Genomic DNA, 20,970 nt, shown 5'->3' with positions numbered 1-20,970 from the left:
GAATGATTAGGTGGAAGAAAGAGAAAATGATGTGGAGTGAAAAAGTGGGTGTTGAATATAAAATGGTGTTGAAACCATTGTGGGTAGTCTTATCATCTCTGTACTTTGATTGAGAAGACACATAGGCTAGCTTATAAGCTCATTTAGTTAAAAAAAATTCTGTTTGGTAACGGTTTTTCAAAAAGAGCCTATAACTTATTTTACTAGTTTATAATTTATTTTTCAAACGCTATTTCAAATAGCGCATTAGCTTATCATTTTTTCTTCCAATTATACTTCTTTCATCTTACTTGAAAAAAATTAAATATTAATTAAACATATATTTTTAATGTCATTTAATACTTATAAGCTAGTCAACCGCTAATTTTACCAAACACTACAGATTCCAAAGCTAAAAGTTAGCTTATAAGCTATCCGCTATAAGCTCGTTTGCTATAAGCTAGCTTATCGGTTATATGCTATTTTTTACGAAAAAGAGCCTTAACAGACACAACAGGGGTGCAAAAAGCAATAGATTCTGAAGTAGCCCAAACCACTTCCGTTTAACTGTCAACTCACATACAAACAAATTCCCTGTCCGAACCGCAATGCAATTTACAGGCAGCGCTTAAACCCTTTCTTCGTTCTCACAAAGTGTGTGTTTGGTTTGGCGGTGACAAGAATTGAGTTTGAGAGAATTGAGTTTGACAAAATTGAGTTTGATTAAAAGTGAGTTAAACCAAACGTGATTTATGTTTGGATACATTTACTAAAAGTGATTATCACAAATTCATGTTGTTTGGATAGTTTAAATTAAAATTGCTTTTGAATATGTAATTACCAATATAGGTTTTAAATGTATTTAAAATAAATGAATAACAAATCAATAAAAAAATAGTTTGGGTCTTCATAATAAAATAAATAAATAATCATTTTAAATGCAGTCTGGACCATGTTTTACCAGCACTTGTTTTGTTTGTGGCTTTAATATTTTTTCAAAAGAAACTAATAGTCACAGCTCCACAATAATAAAAATATAATAACATATAAATAAATAAATAAATAAGACAAAAAAAAAAGATATATATACACAATTTAATTGGGCCGGGTGTGGCAAAAACAATTAGCCCATATACTTGTTGTGTATGTTTGGTTTGGCGGCGAAGATAATTGAGTTTGAGAGAATTGAGTTTGGTTAAAAGTGAGTTGAACATAATTGATTTATGTTTGGATACATAAATTTTAAAGTGATTCTCAACTTTTTATGTTGTTTGGATAGTTTGAACTAAAATTGATTTTGAATGCATATTTAACAAAATGAACTTACACATGTGCATTTTTTTTTACACAAACTTACACATGTGTATTTAAAATCATGTTTAATTTAATTTTTGTAATATTAAATTTAATTATTTATATGTTTTTTTATTAAAATGCATATTGTATTATAGTTATGATTTTTTAATAAAAAAACCAAACCATTTCTTTGCACACCAGTGTAAAAATAAAATAAAAAACCTAAGAGCAAAATGGGCCACTACCGGGTCAAAGTTGAGCCCAACTGCTTGCTTTTCTTCATCAACCTAGAATAAAGTACTGTAGCAGCCGCACCACAACAAAGAAACCAGTAGAAAATCAGTGAAGGGTAACATAAGAAGAAGAGAAATAATTATACCCGACACACCATTTTTTCATTTCTAAATACTTGTTTTATGACCTCAAGCTTTCAAAGGGGAAAGACAGATCCATATGACTTTGAATCTGAGTGATGTGAAGAAGAAGAAGTTTAAGGGTAAATAGGTAAGTTTCCATGTAACTAAAAATTAATCGCTTAGAATCAGTGTTTTAAAACCGAATCGGACATCGAACCGGAGATGATACTGGTTCACTGGTTCATTGGTCGAACCACTGAGTCACTGGTCGAACCGCACGACAAACCAGATTAAACTGGTAGAATGAATCGGTCTATATAATAAAACTATATAGGTATCAAACTAGATGAATCTGTCTCTAATAAAATCATGACACCAAATGTGAAAATTTTGAAACTATATAGTAATTATAAAAAAAAATTGATAGTAATTAATTTTTTTTGGCACAAATAGGTAATTACTATTATTATACATTATTATTATTTTTTGGGTATTGTTAACATGTGCATATAGGGCACATGATAAAATATCTTAATATAGAAATTTAACATTTAATGATACAAGATATTTAATGCTTGAAAAGTTAAAATGGACAAATTCTAAGACATAATTTCTATTTTTACTACCTTAACATGTGCCATATATGCACATGTTAACATTCTCTTTATTTTTTTTTTTTTAGCAAAATACAGGATTATTATTATTAGTTGCAAAAATTGTGAAAAGTAATAATATATGGACTTTGCTTCAAAAATAAAATATGGGCTTATACAAGCCAATACGTGGTAATTGCTTTTTTCCCCCCCATTGTTTCCTCCAAGGCCCCCCAAAGTGACCATTTTGACCCTATAAATGCGTTTGGACTCTAGAATCCGAAATTTGTTTGTTATGGTCCATACAATCCGAAATCAGTTTAAACAAGCAATTGGCTGGTTATGTCTGCCTTGTACGTGATGTTTTGCCCTGGAAAACCTGAGTTTGGACTGTACAATCCGAACATCCTTATTTTTAACAGTTTTGGAGTATGGAAGCCGAAACTTGTTTGATATGGACCATACAATCCGAAACCAGTTTAAACAAGCCATTGGCTGGCTATGCCTGACTTGTACATCGTTGATGATTTGCCCAGGAAAACTTGATTTTGGACTGTACAATCCGAAATGCTTTGATTTTTAAAATTTTGCATCATTTCGGATTCTACCAACTGGAAACGCTCATATTCGGTGTGTAGGATCCGAATAGAGTCTATATAGCCTATATTTCAGAAGTTGCACTTTCATAACCACTTGGACACTCAATTGGGAGCTTTGGAGCTAGGGCGATTTTTTTGGCGTATCAGAGACTTGAAAGCAACGTTTATTCACTCAAAGAGGGGCGCAATACTCAATCGGAGTCATACAAGAGGTAATAAGCACTTTAAACCGTTCATTTTTTCAATTTTCATGGTTTTATGATCGCAGTCGCGTTTGGCTCATACAATCCGAACTCATTTCGGATCCCACATGCCAAACTGGACAGCTTTTAAAAATTTTGAAATTTATTGTGATAGGTAGGGTTTGTGATGGCCGAACCTCCGTTTGAAATGAAACCGAACATCGATGAACCCGACATTGCACAACCTAATGTAGTTGAACCCGCAAATATTTTGGTTAACACTGCCAATTATTTTTTTTTAAGTGTGAAAAGTATAAGGTCCGAGATGAGATGATCGAATGGTGCAAAAAAGAGGCTATAATGAAGCCAAATGAAGACGAACTCATTTTGCTTGAATTGTTTTTAAGTTTGAAGTTGTAATTTACGTTTTAGAGTTTGAAGTTGTGATTTATTTGATTATGTTTGAAGTTATCGTATGTAATGACAATGGTTATTTTTAACTTTTAATTTAGTGCAAAAGAGCAAATTCCGAACATGCATAATGTTGGCCTGTAAAACTGTAAAAAATTTCTGCAGAAAACTTGATTTTGGACTGTACACTCCAAAGCTGTAATTTTAGTGACCATTTCGGTTCGCATGATCCAAACCTGTGATTTTCGTGACCATTTCGGTTCGCAGGATCCAAACCTGTGATTTTCGTGACCATTTTGGTTCGCAGAATCCAAACATAATTGGTTTTGGATTGTAGACTCCAAACCAACGTATAAGCACAATTTCCCCCCCCCCCCCCCAAACGTGTTCCCATCTATAATTGGCTTGTTTCGGATCCCACGAACCAAACATAATATATTTCGGATCCTAAGATCCATAGCTTCCTAAACCCCCCAAATTCAAGGTTATTTTGGGATTTTTGGGGGGTTAAAGAGGAACATGGGGGGCGAAAAAAGCAATTTTCAGCCAATACCCATCTCATAAAATAAGAATATCCAATTGTTACAATCCTAATCTCTCTCTTTCCCCAGCCGCTACTTCTTTCTTCTTCTACTTCTTCAGAATTTTTTCCACCACTTTTCCCTTCTCTGTTTCCACTTTTCCAGACACGTTGTCTTCAACCTAACGTGAAACAAACAAAACCAGCCGCACAGAGAATTGATGGAGTGAGGGGTAACATGGGAAGATGAAAGATATATATGCCACACACTTTCAATTTCTTCAAAATTGATTTTAGTTAGCTTCATCCAGACTCGAGTTTGGAGAGTAAAATCACTTCTCTGCCACTTTGCCAAACATCCTATGAAAAAGGAAAATCACGTTTGGAAGGCTGGGACGTGCGTTTCCATTGTCTCAACGTGCAACCAAACATATACAAAAACCTTCCTTCAAAAACCATGAAAATCAACTTTCAATGAAGAATCTCTCAAAACAACAATGATTCAATTCCAAAGAACCTTCTTCTTCTCTAACACCACTTCTTCTCGCTCTCTTCGCCACTTCATGGTAATAATAACTATTAATCACTCTATTCTAATTCCCCTTAATCTCTTCTTAATTTTCAATTTTAATTTAATTACTTCATTATTATCATCATGATTACGTCTTAATTAAATAATTTAACTGTCTCGCAGTTTCAACTCAGGTCGTTACACAATCCGTTAATCTCACCGCACTTACCGTCACTCGTGAATTTAACTACCAACGCCGTTCAACACCGTAACCGTTTCTCGTTTCGCTCTGTCGGTGTAACAACTAACTTCAATACTTTGAAGTATGTTACGTCGGTTAGCGGTTTCAGTTTACCGTTTTGGGAAAATGGCGTTGGAAGGAGTTTGCGGTTTTCGTCTACTGCACCGGAGAAGAAGAGTAAACGGAAGAAAACGGTAAAAGCTGTTGCGGTTGGTGGTAAGGATAATAAGGATTTTAGTTCTAGTGAATCTGTGGATAAAAATGTTAAAAATGTGGAGGTAGAGAAAAATGGTTTAAGTGAAGTGAGTAAGAGTGATAAAAAGGATTCCAAAATTAATGGTGTTAAGAAGACGACGAAGAAGAAGCCTCCGAGTAAAAAGAAAGATGTTAAGATTTCTGCTGCAACTGATTCAGCTGATTCGTCGAAAGCTGTTGGTGAAGAAGTTTCTAAAAAACCACCTTCCAAAGGGAAGAAGAAGAAGACTAATGTAAAGGTTAGTAATTGACTATGAAACATTGACTCGTAGTAGTAATTTAAGAAAATAGAAGTGATTGAATGCATGTATCAGACACTAGAAAATAAGGTTTTAGATTATGGTTGCTTAGTTATAGTAGTTATTATACAATCATTGAAACTTGAAAAAATAATTATGGTGGCTCCAATGCTGGTGTAGTGATTACAAGTTTTGTAAAACTTTTATTATGTTTGGATATTTAATAGATAGTGGAGTGGAATGTCCGTGAGTCTTAGCTCAACTGACAAATGTTGATATTGCTAGGTTGTACACTTTTCACCTGGGGTTTGAACTCGGGACCTTGCAGTTGGGTGTGAGTTTCTGGCGGTAGTTGCCACTTCGTATATAGAGTGGTGTGGAATTCATGTACTAAACTTGTATTTTTGTTGTTTGGATATTTTAATGATTGAACAGAGAACAAAAAATGCTCAATTTTATTATTTCGCTAATTAGATGGGGAGAAAAAACAAGGTATTGGATGGGGTTCGTCCCGTTATATCATATTTTAAAGCATTCAAATAAGTTATGCTGTTAATGATTTCATTTCATCCCATTTGTCAATCCAAACATAGCCTTAGTATTGTGGCCAAATTTGCGAGGCACAATTTTTTGGGTCTTAACCCTCTGATTCCCGGGGGAAAAGGGCTCTTGTAATCTGGTTTGCAATTTGAAACACTGGTATCGATGCTAACATGGGTTTGTTCAGGAGAGTTCGGCCGATAGCACTTTAAAAGAAACACACGATGGTTCTGCTTCTACAAGGTCAAAGAAAAAGGACGTAAACTCTAGCCAGGTTGATCTGGAGAAGCCGCTAGGAAATTTTACGGGAAAACCACTGTATCCACCAACAGGAAAGTCTGTGATGGTCGTGGAGTCTGCTACGAAGGCAAAGGTTATTCAGAGATACCTTGGTGATATGTATGAAGTATTGCCAAGCTATGGTCATGTAAGAGACTTAGCTGCAAGGTCTGGATCCGTGCGGCCCGACGATGATTTTAGTATGGTGTGGGAAGTTCCATCATCTGCCTGGACTCAGCTGAAGAGCATCAATTTTGCATTGAGCGGGTACATTCTCACATCCACTTACTCTAGTTTTCCATCAGCACCGGTTTATTATATATTAGTATTAGTATAATTCTCTGTGGGTGCACTAATCATGGTTGTTGTTCAGTATTTGTTATGTTATTACAGTCAAGCAAATTAATTATGATTGATTGCAATGGATTGTCTCACTTCCATGCTTTTATGCACTAGTGTCCGACAACCTGTCTCCTGCTTAATTCATCTTATGTTGTTTCACAGAGCAGAAAATCTTATTATTGCATCAGATCCTGATCGTGAGGGAGAGGCTATCGCTTGGCACATAATTGAGATGTTACACCAACAAGGAGCTCTGCACGATAATGTTTTTCTGGCTAGAGTTGTCTTTCATGAAATAACCGAGCAATCTATAAAAACTGCTTTGCAAGCACCACGAGAGATTGATGTGAATTTGGTTCATGCTTACCTTGCACGGAGGGCCCTCGATTATTTGATTGGGTTTAATATTTCACCATTACTATGGAGGAAGTTACCAGGTTGCCAATCAGCAGGAAGAGTTCAATCTGCTGCACTTTCTCTTATATGTGATAGAGAAATGGATATTGATCAATTTAAACCCAAGGAGTATTGGACTATGAAGGCCAAGTTTAATGGGAAAGAGCGGAGATCAAACAAGGACGTAACATTTGATGCTCGCTTGACCCATTTTGATTCTAACAAGTTGACTCAATTTTCAATTACTTCTGATGGGGAGGCAAGGGATATTGAGGGCAAGGTAAACTCTGCAGAGTTTCAGGTTATTAGCATGAAAAAAAACAAAGTTCGAAGAAATCCTCCAACACCTTATATAACATCAACACTTCAGCAAGATGCTGGAAATAAATTGAACCTCTCAGCAAGTCAGACAATGAAGGTACTAATTTTAATTTATTCCTGTCCTATTTTCCTACTTGACGTGGACATAACAATTAACCATGCCTGTAATGAACAATATCTGGTTTTCCTCTGGAATTATGATTTGATTATGTTTACATTTTAGATTTTTTAGAATTAATTTTTTTTCATTAATCTCTATTGAATTATGAATGCAGATTGCTCAGAAACTCTACGAGGGAGTTGAACTGTCTAATGGTGTAGCAGTGGGTTTGATAACATACATGAGAACTGATGGATTCCATGTAGGTATCGCTTTGGTTGCATGAATATGGTGAAAAGTTTTGAACTACTCATTGTGCATTGTATATAAATATTACATATCATTAATTGTCCACTGAAGCCGATGTCATCTCAAAATATATCCTCCTCCTTGTGTTGTATAACTACTTACCGTATTTAACATTGCTTTTCTATAACAATTATGTCATGAATCGTGGCTAATTAGATGGGTAAACTAATCTCCTGTTATCTTCCACATGAGACTGCAATTTTGATTTTTACTAGTGGGTTCACACATGTGGTTGTCATTTATATTTATTTAGAGTGTCTTTCTGTCAATCCAATAATTTTGTTTGTGGATAATCGTTTCTATTTTTAACACTTGGACTTTTCTTTCTTAGATTTCTGATGAAGCTGTTGCCAATATTCGCTCCCTGATAATTGAAAGGTGATGTGTGCATCTCCATACTTATTTCTGCTTATGCTTGCAACGGGAGCTTCAATACTACTGAATATAAAATGAGTTTATTAGCATGCACCTTACTAGAAGCTAATTTTCTTATACGGATTTTTCATACATTTTTTTGAGTAAAAATTACATTTTGCCAACAACCATGCAGGCCATGTTTTGTCAAACGCAGTGAAGTATTAGGTTTAGGTTTCATGTAATGGGCTTTTAATGTGTCAACTATTTGCGAAGTATTATTTCCCTAAAGTCTAACTAACAACCGTGAAAATATACTTAAATTGAAATAGAAAAGAAAATACCTAAAAATTACTCGAACATGTCTAATAAATAAAAAATGAAACTCAAGAAAATTATTTAAATGTATAGTTGTAAGAAAGTGGCTCGGGGATGAACCAATAGTTAGTTGGTTCAGTGGTGATTGGCGCTGAACTTGGTAGGGAGGACCGCGGTTCGATCCCCCGCAACTGCGATCAGGAGGGGGCTGGAACCACTTGATGCCAAAATTGACCCCCGAACCAGATTCAACTGGTGGTGAAAGCCAAAAAAAAAAAGTGGCTCCGGGATGAAAAGTGTAGTTTTTTCTATCTACATTTAAGTTTTTTTTTTTTTTAAATATGAATGCTTATTTTGTGTTTAAGCAAGTTTTAATATTTTTTATGCGGTTTTAATTTACTGGGTGCAGGTACGGACAAACTTTTGTTGCACAAAGTCCACCAAAGTATTTTAAAAAGGTGAAAAATGCACAAGAAGCCCATGAAGCCATTAGACCAACTGACATACGTCATTTACCATGTAATATATGTGCTTCTTTCATTAATATTTTAATTTAATGATTAATCAAGGGCTACAGCTAACAACATTAATTCTTGATGACTTGTAAGCAATGCTGGCTGGGGTGTTAGATGAAGAATCCTTGAAGCTTTACACACTTATTTGGTCAAGAACAGTTTCATGTCAGATGGAACCAGCTATTCTTGAGAAGGTTAGAATACAAAATATCCATCGGAATAAAGTATAAAATGTTTGAAGTCGTTTTTTAACCAGCTGTATTTTATAACTTTTGCTTGGATGATTGGCTGTCGATTTATTTAGAAGTCACACTTTCGAAGTGATGGGACTTTTTTTCTTCTGCTTTTTAAATCTTAAAATATTTTTATTAAGGAAACACCAAAAAAATATTTTTATTAAAGAACCGCCAAAACAAATATTTTTATTAAGGAAGAAAAAAGTATAAAGAAAGAGGATAAACATCCTCGCAAGAAAAGGCAGCCAAACTGGAATCTAGGAAATTGGAACATGTAACAAAACCTTTCTATTTATGTTGTTAATCCGAGATAGCAGCACACAACGCTGAACCCCAAAATGCTACTCCCTCCGGCCACTATTATAAGCAAAAAACCATTTTTTAGGTTCATTGAAAACTCACTTTCTGCAATTTGTGGTTGCTACAACTACAACCACCATTGCTGAAGGAGGCTTGCAGGGAGATGGCGTCGTGCCGAACCCTACCATTGCTATGCTATTGACAACATAGCTTTCTATAAATGTATGAAATCACCAGTGGCGCCAATACACCATGAACATAGCACGTATTGGTGGCTACTAAAAGAAACCTCTCTCAGATAAAGTCTATAGCTGAGCAAGTGTCTTTCAAAATTCTAGCATTCCTTTCCAGCCATAAACACTAAAGAAATGCAACTAAAGAACATGCCTCAAATTTTGGTTTCTTTGTGCACGCCAAAACCTCTGAAATTAGTTATAAGAGAAACTGATCCAAAAAACCAAACAGTTTATTCCAAAAGAAGTAGCTGCAAAATAATGCTAAAAGAGAGAGAGAGACAGACTCCCAGCAGTCATAAATTTACCTTCTGTAATGATACTCAATATAATATTCAACATATGCATTGTGTTTTTATATCAGTAATACCTTAGCTTTCTTTATACTTTAGCTTTTTATGTATCTTATTCTTGGGTTCTTCGATTTAAGGTCTGATCTTTATATTTCTCCCACTCATCGTTATAGTGATCAATTTCCTCTTTGTATGGAACCTTGGTTTATAAAAAGTAAAGATTGTATCTCAGCAAACTCATTTTTTCTATCTCATCTTTATAGTGATCAACTTACAGGTCTACTATTGTTAGATTGTGTCTGTCCTAAATAAAGATCATTAACATAATATATGATCTTGAAATATACTTTGTGTTCATTTAAAGTTAAGTTCACGTGCTTCAATCTGATATTATTATTCTTGACCCGATATGTTTCCTAATGTCTGTCTAATTCCAGATACAAGTCGATATTGGAAATGCTGACCAGTCTATCATGTTACGGTCTACTAGCTCAAGGGTTGAGTTTCCTGGATATCAGGCAGTTTTCACGGTATGGTTAGTTCCTGCATCTACGTTATATTGTTAGGTGATGTTATTTAGTCTTGTGATGGTTTGTAATCATTCATTTACCAGTAAATTGTGCTTCACAAGTAATGGGTTTATTTATTTGTTAATTATGATAATTGTTAATTTCCATCAAATTAATTATTGCTGTTAATTTGTTCTCATAATTTTTATTGTTACCGTTGGACTATAGTATTATTTTCAGTTCATGTGGTTCTATATTGTGTTGTGTGTATTACTTGATAATTTTTTTTACGTTCCTGTTAAGTACCAGTGCTTCAAAATGTTTAACCTCTAGGTCTTTGAATGGTTTTGTATCTCCATCAATTTAAGCTAAAGTAGAGAATCCCCACATGTACCTGTGAAAGAGTAGGGCAGTAAAACCGATGTTCCTGACTTATGCATGGTTCTTTTGCACTCCTAGGATATTGTCACTGAAGCTGGACAAGATAGAGACAGTGATGGATCCAATCACGATCTAGCTTTTGAGGTTCTAAATTCCTTAAAGGTAATATTTCTTGAAATTTATTGTTGTTTATGCTATTGAAAATAATTTCGTGCCTCTCCACTTACGTGCCAGTCTGTGCCTTGTTAGTTCATTTGTATACACTGCTTTTCTTGGCTTCTTATGCTGCTTTGCCAAGGGCCAGTAGGTTTTAAAAGGACGGTCTTGGCATATATACAGACAAGACAGCAAGGCCCCTTGTAAATGTAAATGTAAATTGTAGCAGTTTCTCGTCTTCCACATTCTATTTTATTATTTTTCTATTTGGGGAAGCCAATTCTTCTAAAAGCTTTTGTCGTTAGGTGGAGGCTGGATGGTAAAATTTTTCTTCAAATTTTCCTCATACAATAGCCCTTTGGATTTAAAGTTTGTCTATGTAGAAGTCCATTTTACCTTGTGCACTGTAGAAACTAAGCTTTATTTGAAAGTGTTAAGAGTCTCACATCGGATATGAGATGCCTGAGCATGGGTTTATAAGTAGAGGCAATCCTCACCTTACAAGCCGGTTTTGTAGGGATGAGTTAGGCCCAACTCCCAATTCTAGGATGGTATCAAAGACTCCTCCAAGTCCATTATCAGGCCACCCACCAAGCCCAATAGTGCTGGGTGTGAGGGTGTTTGTTAAGGGTCCCACATCGGATATGAGATGGCCTGAACAAGAGTTTATAAGTAGATGCAATACTCACCTTACAAGCCGGTTTTGTAGGGATGAGTTAGACCCAAACTCCCAATTCTATGAGCAAGAATGGGGCAGCAACAACAACTATTGAACTTTGATCACTTAGTCAATAGGTTATAGGGGGACTTAGTTGCATGTCAAGGATCAACTTCAATGGAGGCTCAATAATGTGTTTATGTCTCTTAAGATTTGCTATTCATTTTGCTAATTGTTCATACCTTGCCTTATGCTAGGTTTTTATGTATCTATTTTGTGTTTCTAATCTATGAATTCCCATTTATGGTGCGGATAGTTGTACATATCAATCGGAAATTGGACTTGCACCATTGGCCGATTAAAACTAATTCCTGATTGCCTTGTTTTTTTGGACATAATTACTCATTTATGCTCCAATATTTATTGATGCCATAAATTATGCAACACCCTTCTCTTCATTGACTTTTATTATATAGACAGAGGATCCGTTACATCTTGTTGAAACTGAGGTGAGTCAGCACCATACACAACCGCCACCACGTTACTCCGAATCATCATTGGTAAGTCATTTTGTGTCTTTCGTTATGCTTAAAGGAGTATTATAGACCATTACTGTGCTGATTTCAGCTGTTACTACTCTTTTGTTGTATGTAATTTATGATTGATATTGGAATACAATGAGTTATATATTTTGAATACATAGAGAGAATAATGCTATCAACACACTCTTTAACAAACACACTCCAACACACTCTCTTTTATTGGTTGAAATTCACATAGGTCCCATAAAAAACTGTGGACCCATATAAATTTTATGGGACCCATATAAATTTTAACCAATAAAAGAGAGTGTATTGGAGTGTGTTTGTTAAAGAGTGTGTTGCTAGCACTCCTCTACATAGAGATTACATAGAGATTGCATTTTAACATGCCTGGAATTATGCTATATACATCCTTTGAGCAATGCTATTGTTAAGTTTCAAAATGTTGGTTTTTATGTTCCCATATATCGTAATGTCTTGAGCCAGTTCTGAATGATGTGCAAGTCTACGAGATTTCAATTTGTTTGTTTGTAGTTTAGTCGTAATAGTTGGTCTTAATAACAACACCCATTTCCGTTTGGAGTGATACCTAATTCAGTTCAATGGTGAAATTTATATTCTATTAATGCTTGCTTTTTGTTTATTGGTTTTTCTTTTCCTTCTAACAGTGTACTTTTATGATTACTCATTGAAACTTCAGTAACTTGCATCTGTTAATTCATCTGAAGATAGAAAATTGTGCATAATGAGATAATGTTTTAAACATATTAATCTTGTGGTTGGCTATTAACTAGCGACAGTCCCTCATGCCGTCGGCTTGTGCACAGAGAGGCTATATTGGGTGTTTTGTTACAATGAACTTGTGCACAAATATGCATATATTGAATTCTTTATCATGTACATATGATATGATTTATAATTTTAAATTATCTTCTACGTTATCTGAAATAAATAGATCTATTGGCACATATTGAGTTCAACATGAATTGGAGCTCTTTGAAATATACATGCTTTGTTTGGCAAGGAGGAGATAGAGAGATTTAATTTCTTTTACACCTTTTTTGTTTTGTTGTATCTTTTTAGCATTTCCCTTATGATATTTGCATGTCACAGGTTAAGAAGCTTGAAGAGCTTGGGATTGGAAGACCTTCAACATATGCAAGCACATTAAGAGTTTTACAGGTATTTGACTCGGGGACATTAAGTTACAAGTTGCGATCATCGATAATTATCAATGTTTTAAAAACCGATAAGAGCTCAGGGTCATGGTTCACCCGGTTGAACTGCCGTTGAACCGGATACTTAATAAATTAAATCGAAAAAAAATTGTTGTTCATTGGAAAAGGAAGGTCACTACTAGACAAGGTTTTTTGAGATGGAAGTTGCATGGATGGAAGGGGAGAGAATTAAGAGAAAGTGGAATGCGATGCTGCTCGAATTAGTTTGAAAGCTGACAGGCCAAAGAGTTGAATCTTACACTAGGATTTATGTATTTTCACGGGTTATGAAAACAGGTTGGGTTCATTACCCATCTCTTTAATCTTTTGGCTTCTCTGCCATTTATCAATCTAGGATAGTGGAGTGGATGACCCTGAAAGCGCTATAGCGCATAGCAGGATGATTGCTATTCTAGAATATTTTATACAGATTAAATAAATAATAAATGCTTAATGCTGAAAAACTAAACAAATTACTCAATTCATAATTTTTTTTGTAATCTTAAGCAGAACATGTAAGTAAATACCAATAAAAGTCACAATTGAGTACCGACAAAAGGTTGAAGTTTTTATGTCACCCAGAAGCTAGTAATTTGCTTAACAGGTTTCCTGCTTCACGAGGTTGAAGTTCCAGGAAAAACCGAGGCACCTGAACATAGGAGAAACTTTCAGGATATATTACTGGATACAATTAAAGCGTATACCCACCAGCTGAAGTTGGCTATATGAATCATATGATATGACGTTATGTTGTTCTCTCATGAATCATAATAAAGTACTCAACTTATCAACTCATACATGTTTACTGTATCTTGCACGGAAATTTTATGGCATTGTATTGCATATGTCAGATTTTAAATTATTTATTTCAACATGTTCACTGCATCTTGCACGGAAATTTTATGGCATTGCATATGTCAAATTTTAAATATCAGTTTGAAAGAATTCTGAGGCCTCACTTGTTTGTTGCTTCAGGATAGAAACTACGTGACAGTAAAAAGTCGTGTTCTGTCTCCAGAATTTCGTGGTCGTATGGTAAGCTTTGAACTTGAAGTTTTGAATTTATTGTTGGGTGGGATGAAAATACCAGTTCTATTGTTGTACTACATTATTAATATTCTGCAAATGAAGGCTTCAAATGATGTTGTTGGTCATGCCTTTTAGTAGGTTGACGTTTTGGAATCAACTGATTTATATCTTCTATTATTCTGGTTTTTCCTTTTCTGTGCACATAAACACTCTAATTTCAAGCTACAATACATATTGGTGGATATATTCCTTCTAATTCTGATAATAATAATAAATGGAGTTTATATGATATACCATATATGGTTGGTTCTGTCCATTTTTAGTTATCTTTTGCTTTGTAGAAGTGAGATGTGTCCGTGTTGTGATTTATGATGAGTTTTATGCTGTTTTTGGGTGATATTTAGGTTTCAGCTTTTCTGTCGCATCATTTTTCAGAGGTCACAGACTACAGTTTCACCGCCGATATGGAAACTGAGGTATATACTGAGATTGTGTCCCCTCTTCACTTGATCTCTGCAATGTATTTTAGATCATATTTCTTCCAAATGCAAAAACATTCCCAGGGAAGCAGACTTGGGAATATTATTTATAATTTTTACATGTTTTGGAAAAATATTCCTCGGTCTCATCAATTCCTGGGAATATATTTTACTCATGCTTTCCCTCCTTTTCATTCTCGTGAAGGGTGGGAATCTTGATGGCAATAGAGATTATTTTAAAACTCACCAACTATAATTATTTCCTTCCTCCAAATCTACTCAGCAACAACAACTGTTGGTTTCTCTAATTTACTAAGGAAGGATCTCACCCTTTCTACTTCATCTTGGTTGAGTTGAACCAATCCTTCTGACATATTGATTGATTTCATGTGACTGTCTTTCTCATTAAAACAAAAATAGCCAGCAAACAGTAGTAAAGACCTTCGAGGTGATCCCATGTACATCCACAAATATCCCACATCTTAGTACCCCCTTGTATTAATCACTTTTCCTAGACAAAAGCATCGAATTCGAATGCACACAAACCAAGTCTTTTGCTCTATTAGTATTTAATTTGTTTATTTTCAAAGAGTGAATTAATGAATAAGTACACCAATTCCTTTCGCAACAAGAAGAAGAGGTAGACTGCAAAAGAATATTCAGGATCTAATGTTCACCTATCTTCAATGGAGAGTCAAAAGAATCATAATTATTTGCTTTTGATGAAAAACCAGCATATAAGTGCAACCTTTCTTCTATCTTCAGCAGTTCTTAAAAACTTCTTCAAATACTCATTACTCACTGTAGATATTTCTTTATCCTCATGGGGAAAAACTTTTTCGATCCTCTAGATGCCATTCATCACTGTACTAAATATATAAATAGTTGAAAAATTGAATAGACTCATTTTACCTAGGATTTAGAGTGAGCCATACAGTGAAGAGTGGTACAACTCTTGGTCAACCTATCAATTAGTATAGAATAAATAAATATTGTATATGATTTCTTTGTTACTGTTTGAGCTAGTTGGTCATTGTTAATTTTCCTATCATTTTTCAATAAAAATGTGTCTTTTTTTATTCAGCTTGATAATGTTTCTGCTGGACTAACCAAATGGAAAGGCCTCCTTGGAGATTATTGGACGCGGTTTAAATCATATTGTGAGCGTACTTCTAATGTTCATATTCACCAGGTGTGGCTTCTCTCTTCTTTGCTCAAGGCTTGCCATTTTGTTGGGGTCTCAAATTATGTTTTCTTGATATGCTCTCTTCGCATTGTTTTCAATGCACTTTGTATGTTTGCAAATGCTGTTAGAGACTATGATAGCCTGGAAGCAAAATGTGCAGCATATTTTTTCATCTTATCTACTCACGAATGATTTTTATACTTGCACAGGTTGAGAAGATGTTAGAAAAAAAATTTGCGGATTACTTATTTGGTTCTCTCCCAGATAAGAGCCGGGTGTGCCCAAGGTAAGTTATGCCACATTATGGGTGGAAATTGTTTAATATCAAATACATGCTGGATGTTTGTGCCACATAAGGTTTCTTACACTGTTTTGTAATTATTTCTTTCTGGAATTTCTTGTTTGGAATTTTTGGAGCGTTGGGTTTTACCTCTAGATTACTAGTTTAGGGAAAAGGAAAGAAGTAACAATCTTGTGGAAATGTGGAATCTTTTCCACTTTGGTGTATATGGTTAAAGAATATTTCTTGTATCTTTCAGGGGAGTAAGTGCTCCTTTCGGGTAAGAAGAGTTTGATCCTCGTCACTTGCAGTCTTGAAAATAAAGTTGATTTAAAGCTCAACGTAAAATTGGTTTGTACATGCAGAGACCAAGACTTGATGAATGTAGACTATATGAACTCATCTTGTAATGTTCTAGTTATATTGGGCTAATTATTTTGTCTCGTGAATGTGATTTTTCTGATTTTATCTATAGAAAATGATTTGTTGATTGCATTCATTACATGTTGCCTGTTTTGCTTCTTATATTCCCTTGTTAACTTCTGATTTGACTTGTTTCAGTTGTACGGAAGGAACACTTATATTTAAAGTAAGTAGATTTGGTGCTGGCTACTTTATAGGCTGTGATCAACATCCGAGGTGCAAGTGAGTATTATACTATATATTTGGCCTGTAGGTTCGAAGTTATAGCGTAACTGTTGTGTGATTTTCACAATGGCGAGCTTGTGTTCTACATTACAGTTTACACATTTGGAAGAATGGTGGTTAATTATGTTTTTTCCTCGATGCAAATAAATCATATACAATAGTTAGGTCCGATGAGCAAACAATCATTTGACTTAATCAATGGGTCCAGTAGCACGAGCTTTTCATACAAGTAGAATTAAAAGAGTATATGAAAAAGATAATACCTTTTGTGAAAAAAAGAAGAGAATTATGCCTGTGGTTTGGGTTTATGCTAAGAAGGGCGAAGACCTCTGGGGTCCCTGACAAATATCGTGGATTAGATGGAGAATTGTCCAATAGAAATAGAGGCCAATACAACTAGAGGTCAGGTCAATCAATACAGAAGTTAGATGGAGAATTGTCCAATTGCAGTAGAGGCTAAGAAAAACTATAGGCCTAGCCAAGCTATTTAAAAGGCTTTAGTTTTAAATGGTTTTCCATTAGTCATGATCCACAAAAAGACATTATAGTATCATTTGATTCATATAATGGATCTCTGGGAAAATGTTTTCGTTGTTACTGCTATGCTTTACTTATGAGCAGTCATGTATTGTAAGCATCACTGTGATTCTACATGGTACTCCTCCGTCCCTAATTATCAGACCCTTTTTAAATTTTTCTCTCTCCCTTAATATAAGACCCTTTTCAACATGCATTAATGATTTATGTTAAAAAAATACCACTATTTAAAATACCATCGGAAAACACATATTATGTTTCTAATGATATCAATAATTATAGGGATAAATATGTAAGTACCACAACTTTTTGACAAATTTATTACTAGAACTACTTTTCTTAATACCCATAATTTTTGTTGGGAGGCTCTTATAATAAGGAACGGAGGGAGTACTGTTTTTTTAAGCGAAGCCTCTGTTTTTTGAACTGATTGATTTTATGCTAATGCGTTGATATTTTTTGGTGATTCAAAGCATGCATTTAGTATACTCAATTACTCCTAAAACTGTAATAGTATATGGTCTCTTGAAATTGAGGATATGCATAACTCATATGGGGTCTTGTATAAATTTTCAGACTTCTATTTTTCTTGTCCTCATTACTGTATTTTTGCCTTGTGAAACACTTTATTCTTGGAAATTACAAATTTATGAGTGGTACTTGTGATTGCTGAAAACAGGTATATTGCTAAAACATTATATAGCAGTGATGATGATGATGAGGAAGATACACCTCAGCAAAACACTACGATAGAGGAACCAAAACTCCTAGGTTTTAATAGTGGTTCAAATGAAAAGGTTTGCTTAACCTCGGGTCTGTTGTACGTTTTAATGAACTGGTGTAATTTGACTTGTTTGAACTGCTAAATATTTGTATAATTGGCATTTCTTTTCCCTCAGATTCTTCTGAAAAGTGGTCCTTATGGAATCTATGTTCAGCTTGGAGAAGACAGGAAGGGATACACACCTAAAAGAGCCTCTGTTCCTCATGTATGTCATACTAGAATTTTCAACTCTTCAAGACAGTTTAGTTTAATTTTTTAGGGCATTAATGTGAGGTATGTCATAATAGTTTGTATCAATGGCACAAAGAAGTTTTTCTCTCCAATTTGGCTATAAATATTGTGCAGTATTCTAATAGTATTACAAGAAGTTTACATTTTCTTGAACGAAGGAATTTGTAAGACTTGGAAATTAGAAAGGCCATTTAGGTACAAATTACTTGGGATGCAAGTATATAGTCTTCTTATTTGATAAAACAAGTAATATGAATATTAAGACTTTAGAAAATGGTAATGCAGTCTGCTGAATGCAACTTGATAGTAAACTTGAAATTGTTTTTATTCAAGGGGCAGGGACTATCATTTTTGTCTAAAATTCTCTTTTGTTGATCTTGATTGTTGAAATTAAATTGGTAGAGTTATATTCAATGACCATGTTGAATAATGTGGCTATTATTTCAATTTTGCTTGAAGTTTTCTCTCTGCCTTTTGAATTTGACTTGAGAGTATGTTTGCTGTGCATGCTTTTGTGCAACTACTGGTCGGGTTGACACTTCTATGTTTTTCATGGATCATGGGTTTACGAGCTAATTGTGCAAGTCTGGCCTATTATTATATCTTCCAATAAAAGAAAAGGTCTCAGAATTTGGGTTGTTTCAGGTAAAGGATGTGGACTCTATCACCCTCGAAGACGCACTTGTGTTGCTACAATATCCATTGACATTGGTATGTTTCCCAATTCTAGTTGAGCTAGTTGTCTTGTTGATTTTGCATGTCAATTTTTGACAACTGACTTTATGATGAACAGTTGAGTTTTATATATATGGTTGTGCTGTGTAAGACAATCTTGGTGTAGTAATAATATTTTATGAACATGATAAGTGGAAGGCAAACTTTCAATCAAATGAAGGATTTTTTTTAATTTTTTTTTAATAAATATTCAGCTTGCAAGATGTTAATGATTAGTATAATTATTGCACACTGAAGTCAATAAATCCTCTCTCTCTCTCTCTCTCTCTCTCTCTCTCTCTCTCTCTCTCTTTCTCCTTGTATTGTGTTCTTTAGTTATTGCTAACTTTGTAAATGTTCTCTTCTGGATTAGGGTAAGCATCCTAAGGATGGACATCCTGTCATATTAAAGGTTGCAAAGGATGGCTATTCTATTAGATATCGACCCAAAATTGCTCTTGTTCCTAAGGTATAATTATAGTTTATTATTTTTTATTAAGATTTTATTTCCTTCATGTCTTTGCAATTGCAACAACTGCAAGAGGCTTTATAAGCTAAATTAGAATGTAAGTAAAAACATTAGTGCTAAGAAAAGAAAATATATAAACTTGTGAAGAGTTATATTGTCCGAGATAGGGATAACACAACCAAATATTTTCAGAAATTAATAATTTGGGGACAAGATAATTTGTGAGTTATATGGGCTGGTATAGGGATAACATGCACAACCAATGTTTTCAGAAATTTATAATTTGGGAGTTGTTTAAAGAGGAGAAATTACAGTGAAGCGTAATTAAGAAAAGCATATCTTATTTTTGAGGTAGGTTAGCATGAGCAAGTAAGGTCAGACCAGCTTGCTTGATGTGCCTGTGTTTTTCTTTCAACTGATACATTTTGATGGTGAGTATGAGGGCACGTTTATAAACAATTCCCAATTCTGACAAAATTGACTGAAGAAAATTGTCCGTCTGAATCAATTTGATCAACTGTAATGTCAGAGCTAAACTGTAGTTCAACCATAGAATCATTGAGCAACTCAGTAGATCAGATTTGATTAGCTCTTCCATATGATAATATATTATTTTACTTATTTTGATATAGCTTAACACTCATGTCCACTACATATTGCTACAAATGTTTGTTTTGGAAAGTTGTATGTGCTCTAATTTAGTTAGTTACACACCAGTTTTAACCGGGTATGTTCCTTGACTTTTCCCCACTTTAAATTGGTATACAGAATACGAAGCCAAATGAAATCACCTTGGAAAAGGCCCTTGAACTTTTATCAGGTAATAATGTGAGAAGTGTTGGTCGGCCCAAAGGCAAAGCTAAAGTTGAAGATGATGAAGCTATTGAAGTTTTCTAAGATTTTGACCTGGGTACTTAGCATGAATGCTGCAGAGTTTTCACCTGATTAACATTAACTTATGCAATAAGCAATTACGTAAGTTCGACGATTATGCGACCAAGAGTTGCAACTCCCATTCCCAGATGAGTCAGGGAAGATTTTTTTAGAGTCAAATGAAGATTCTTCGATGGATCCAAATGTATACCAGTAGTTGTTCATCAATTTTGTGTATATAGGCTGGCCAATACGATTTATTTGATAGAAGTATAATTGTCCCCTTTTTTTTTTGACAGTATAATTGTCCCTTTATTGTACCGAATGTTGACTTAATTTATTAAGCCCTGAAAGCTGATATTTTGTTTGGCCAAAGGGTTGATATTCTTTTAGCCTTAATTTATATTTGTAAGGATAAGCTACTCACAGCAAAATCACAAAATCACAACATTAGATAAATCATCTTACTTTTTGATTTGTACTTTTCTTCTGTTTTTCCTTCCACTTTTCATTTTTTCAGTAAGCTGAAAGTTTATTTTAAAGTTTATTATTTTGATTT

At 34.5% G+C, this 20,970-nt stretch overlaps 1 protein-coding gene across 2 annotated transcripts; it reads left to right on the top strand.

Moving 5' to 3' along the window:
• The first annotated feature begins 607 nt into the window (after nucleotides 1-607).
• On the top strand, nucleotides 608-20,803 carry LOC123905661 (DNA topoisomerase 1). 2 transcript variants are annotated; one of them, XM_045955356.1, is made up of 23 exons: nucleotides 608-633; nucleotides 4,376-4,502; nucleotides 4,631-5,182; nucleotides 5,910-6,268; nucleotides 6,506-7,157; nucleotides 7,336-7,422; nucleotides 7,801-7,847; nucleotides 8,551-8,660; nucleotides 8,750-8,850; nucleotides 10,156-10,248; nucleotides 10,687-10,770; nucleotides 11,899-11,982; nucleotides 13,078-13,146; nucleotides 14,157-14,216; nucleotides 14,615-14,686; nucleotides 15,774-15,881; nucleotides 16,085-16,161; nucleotides 16,717-16,800; nucleotides 18,020-18,137; nucleotides 18,240-18,329; nucleotides 19,001-19,066; nucleotides 19,443-19,538; nucleotides 20,307-20,803. In XM_045955356.1, the coding sequence occupies exons 2-23, from the start codon at nucleotides 4,434-4,436 to the stop codon at nucleotides 20,433-20,435; spliced, it is 3,207 nt and encodes a 1,068-aa protein (XP_045811312.1). In that variant the 5' UTR covers nucleotides 608-633; nucleotides 4,376-4,433; the 3' UTR covers nucleotides 20,436-20,803. The 2 variants fall into 2 exon arrangements, with proteins under 2 accessions (XP_045811312.1, XP_045811317.1); XM_045955361.1 differs by lacking the exon at nucleotides 608-633 and adding an exon at nucleotides 4,025-4,365 and having other exon boundaries at nucleotides 4,406-4,502.
• The last annotated feature ends 167 nt before the right edge of the window (nucleotides 20,804-20,970 follow it).

Source organism: Trifolium pratense, linkage group LG1 (assembly GCF_020283565.1).
Source record: "Trifolium pratense cultivar HEN17-A07 linkage group LG1, ARS_RC_1.1, whole genome shotgun sequence".
In the NCBI taxonomy this organism is placed as follows: Eukaryota; Viridiplantae; Streptophyta; class Magnoliopsida; order Fabales; family Fabaceae; genus Trifolium; species Trifolium pratense.
The sequence above is the reverse complement of the archived record's forward strand: the minus strand, read 5'-3'. Positions and strand labels throughout refer to the sequence as shown.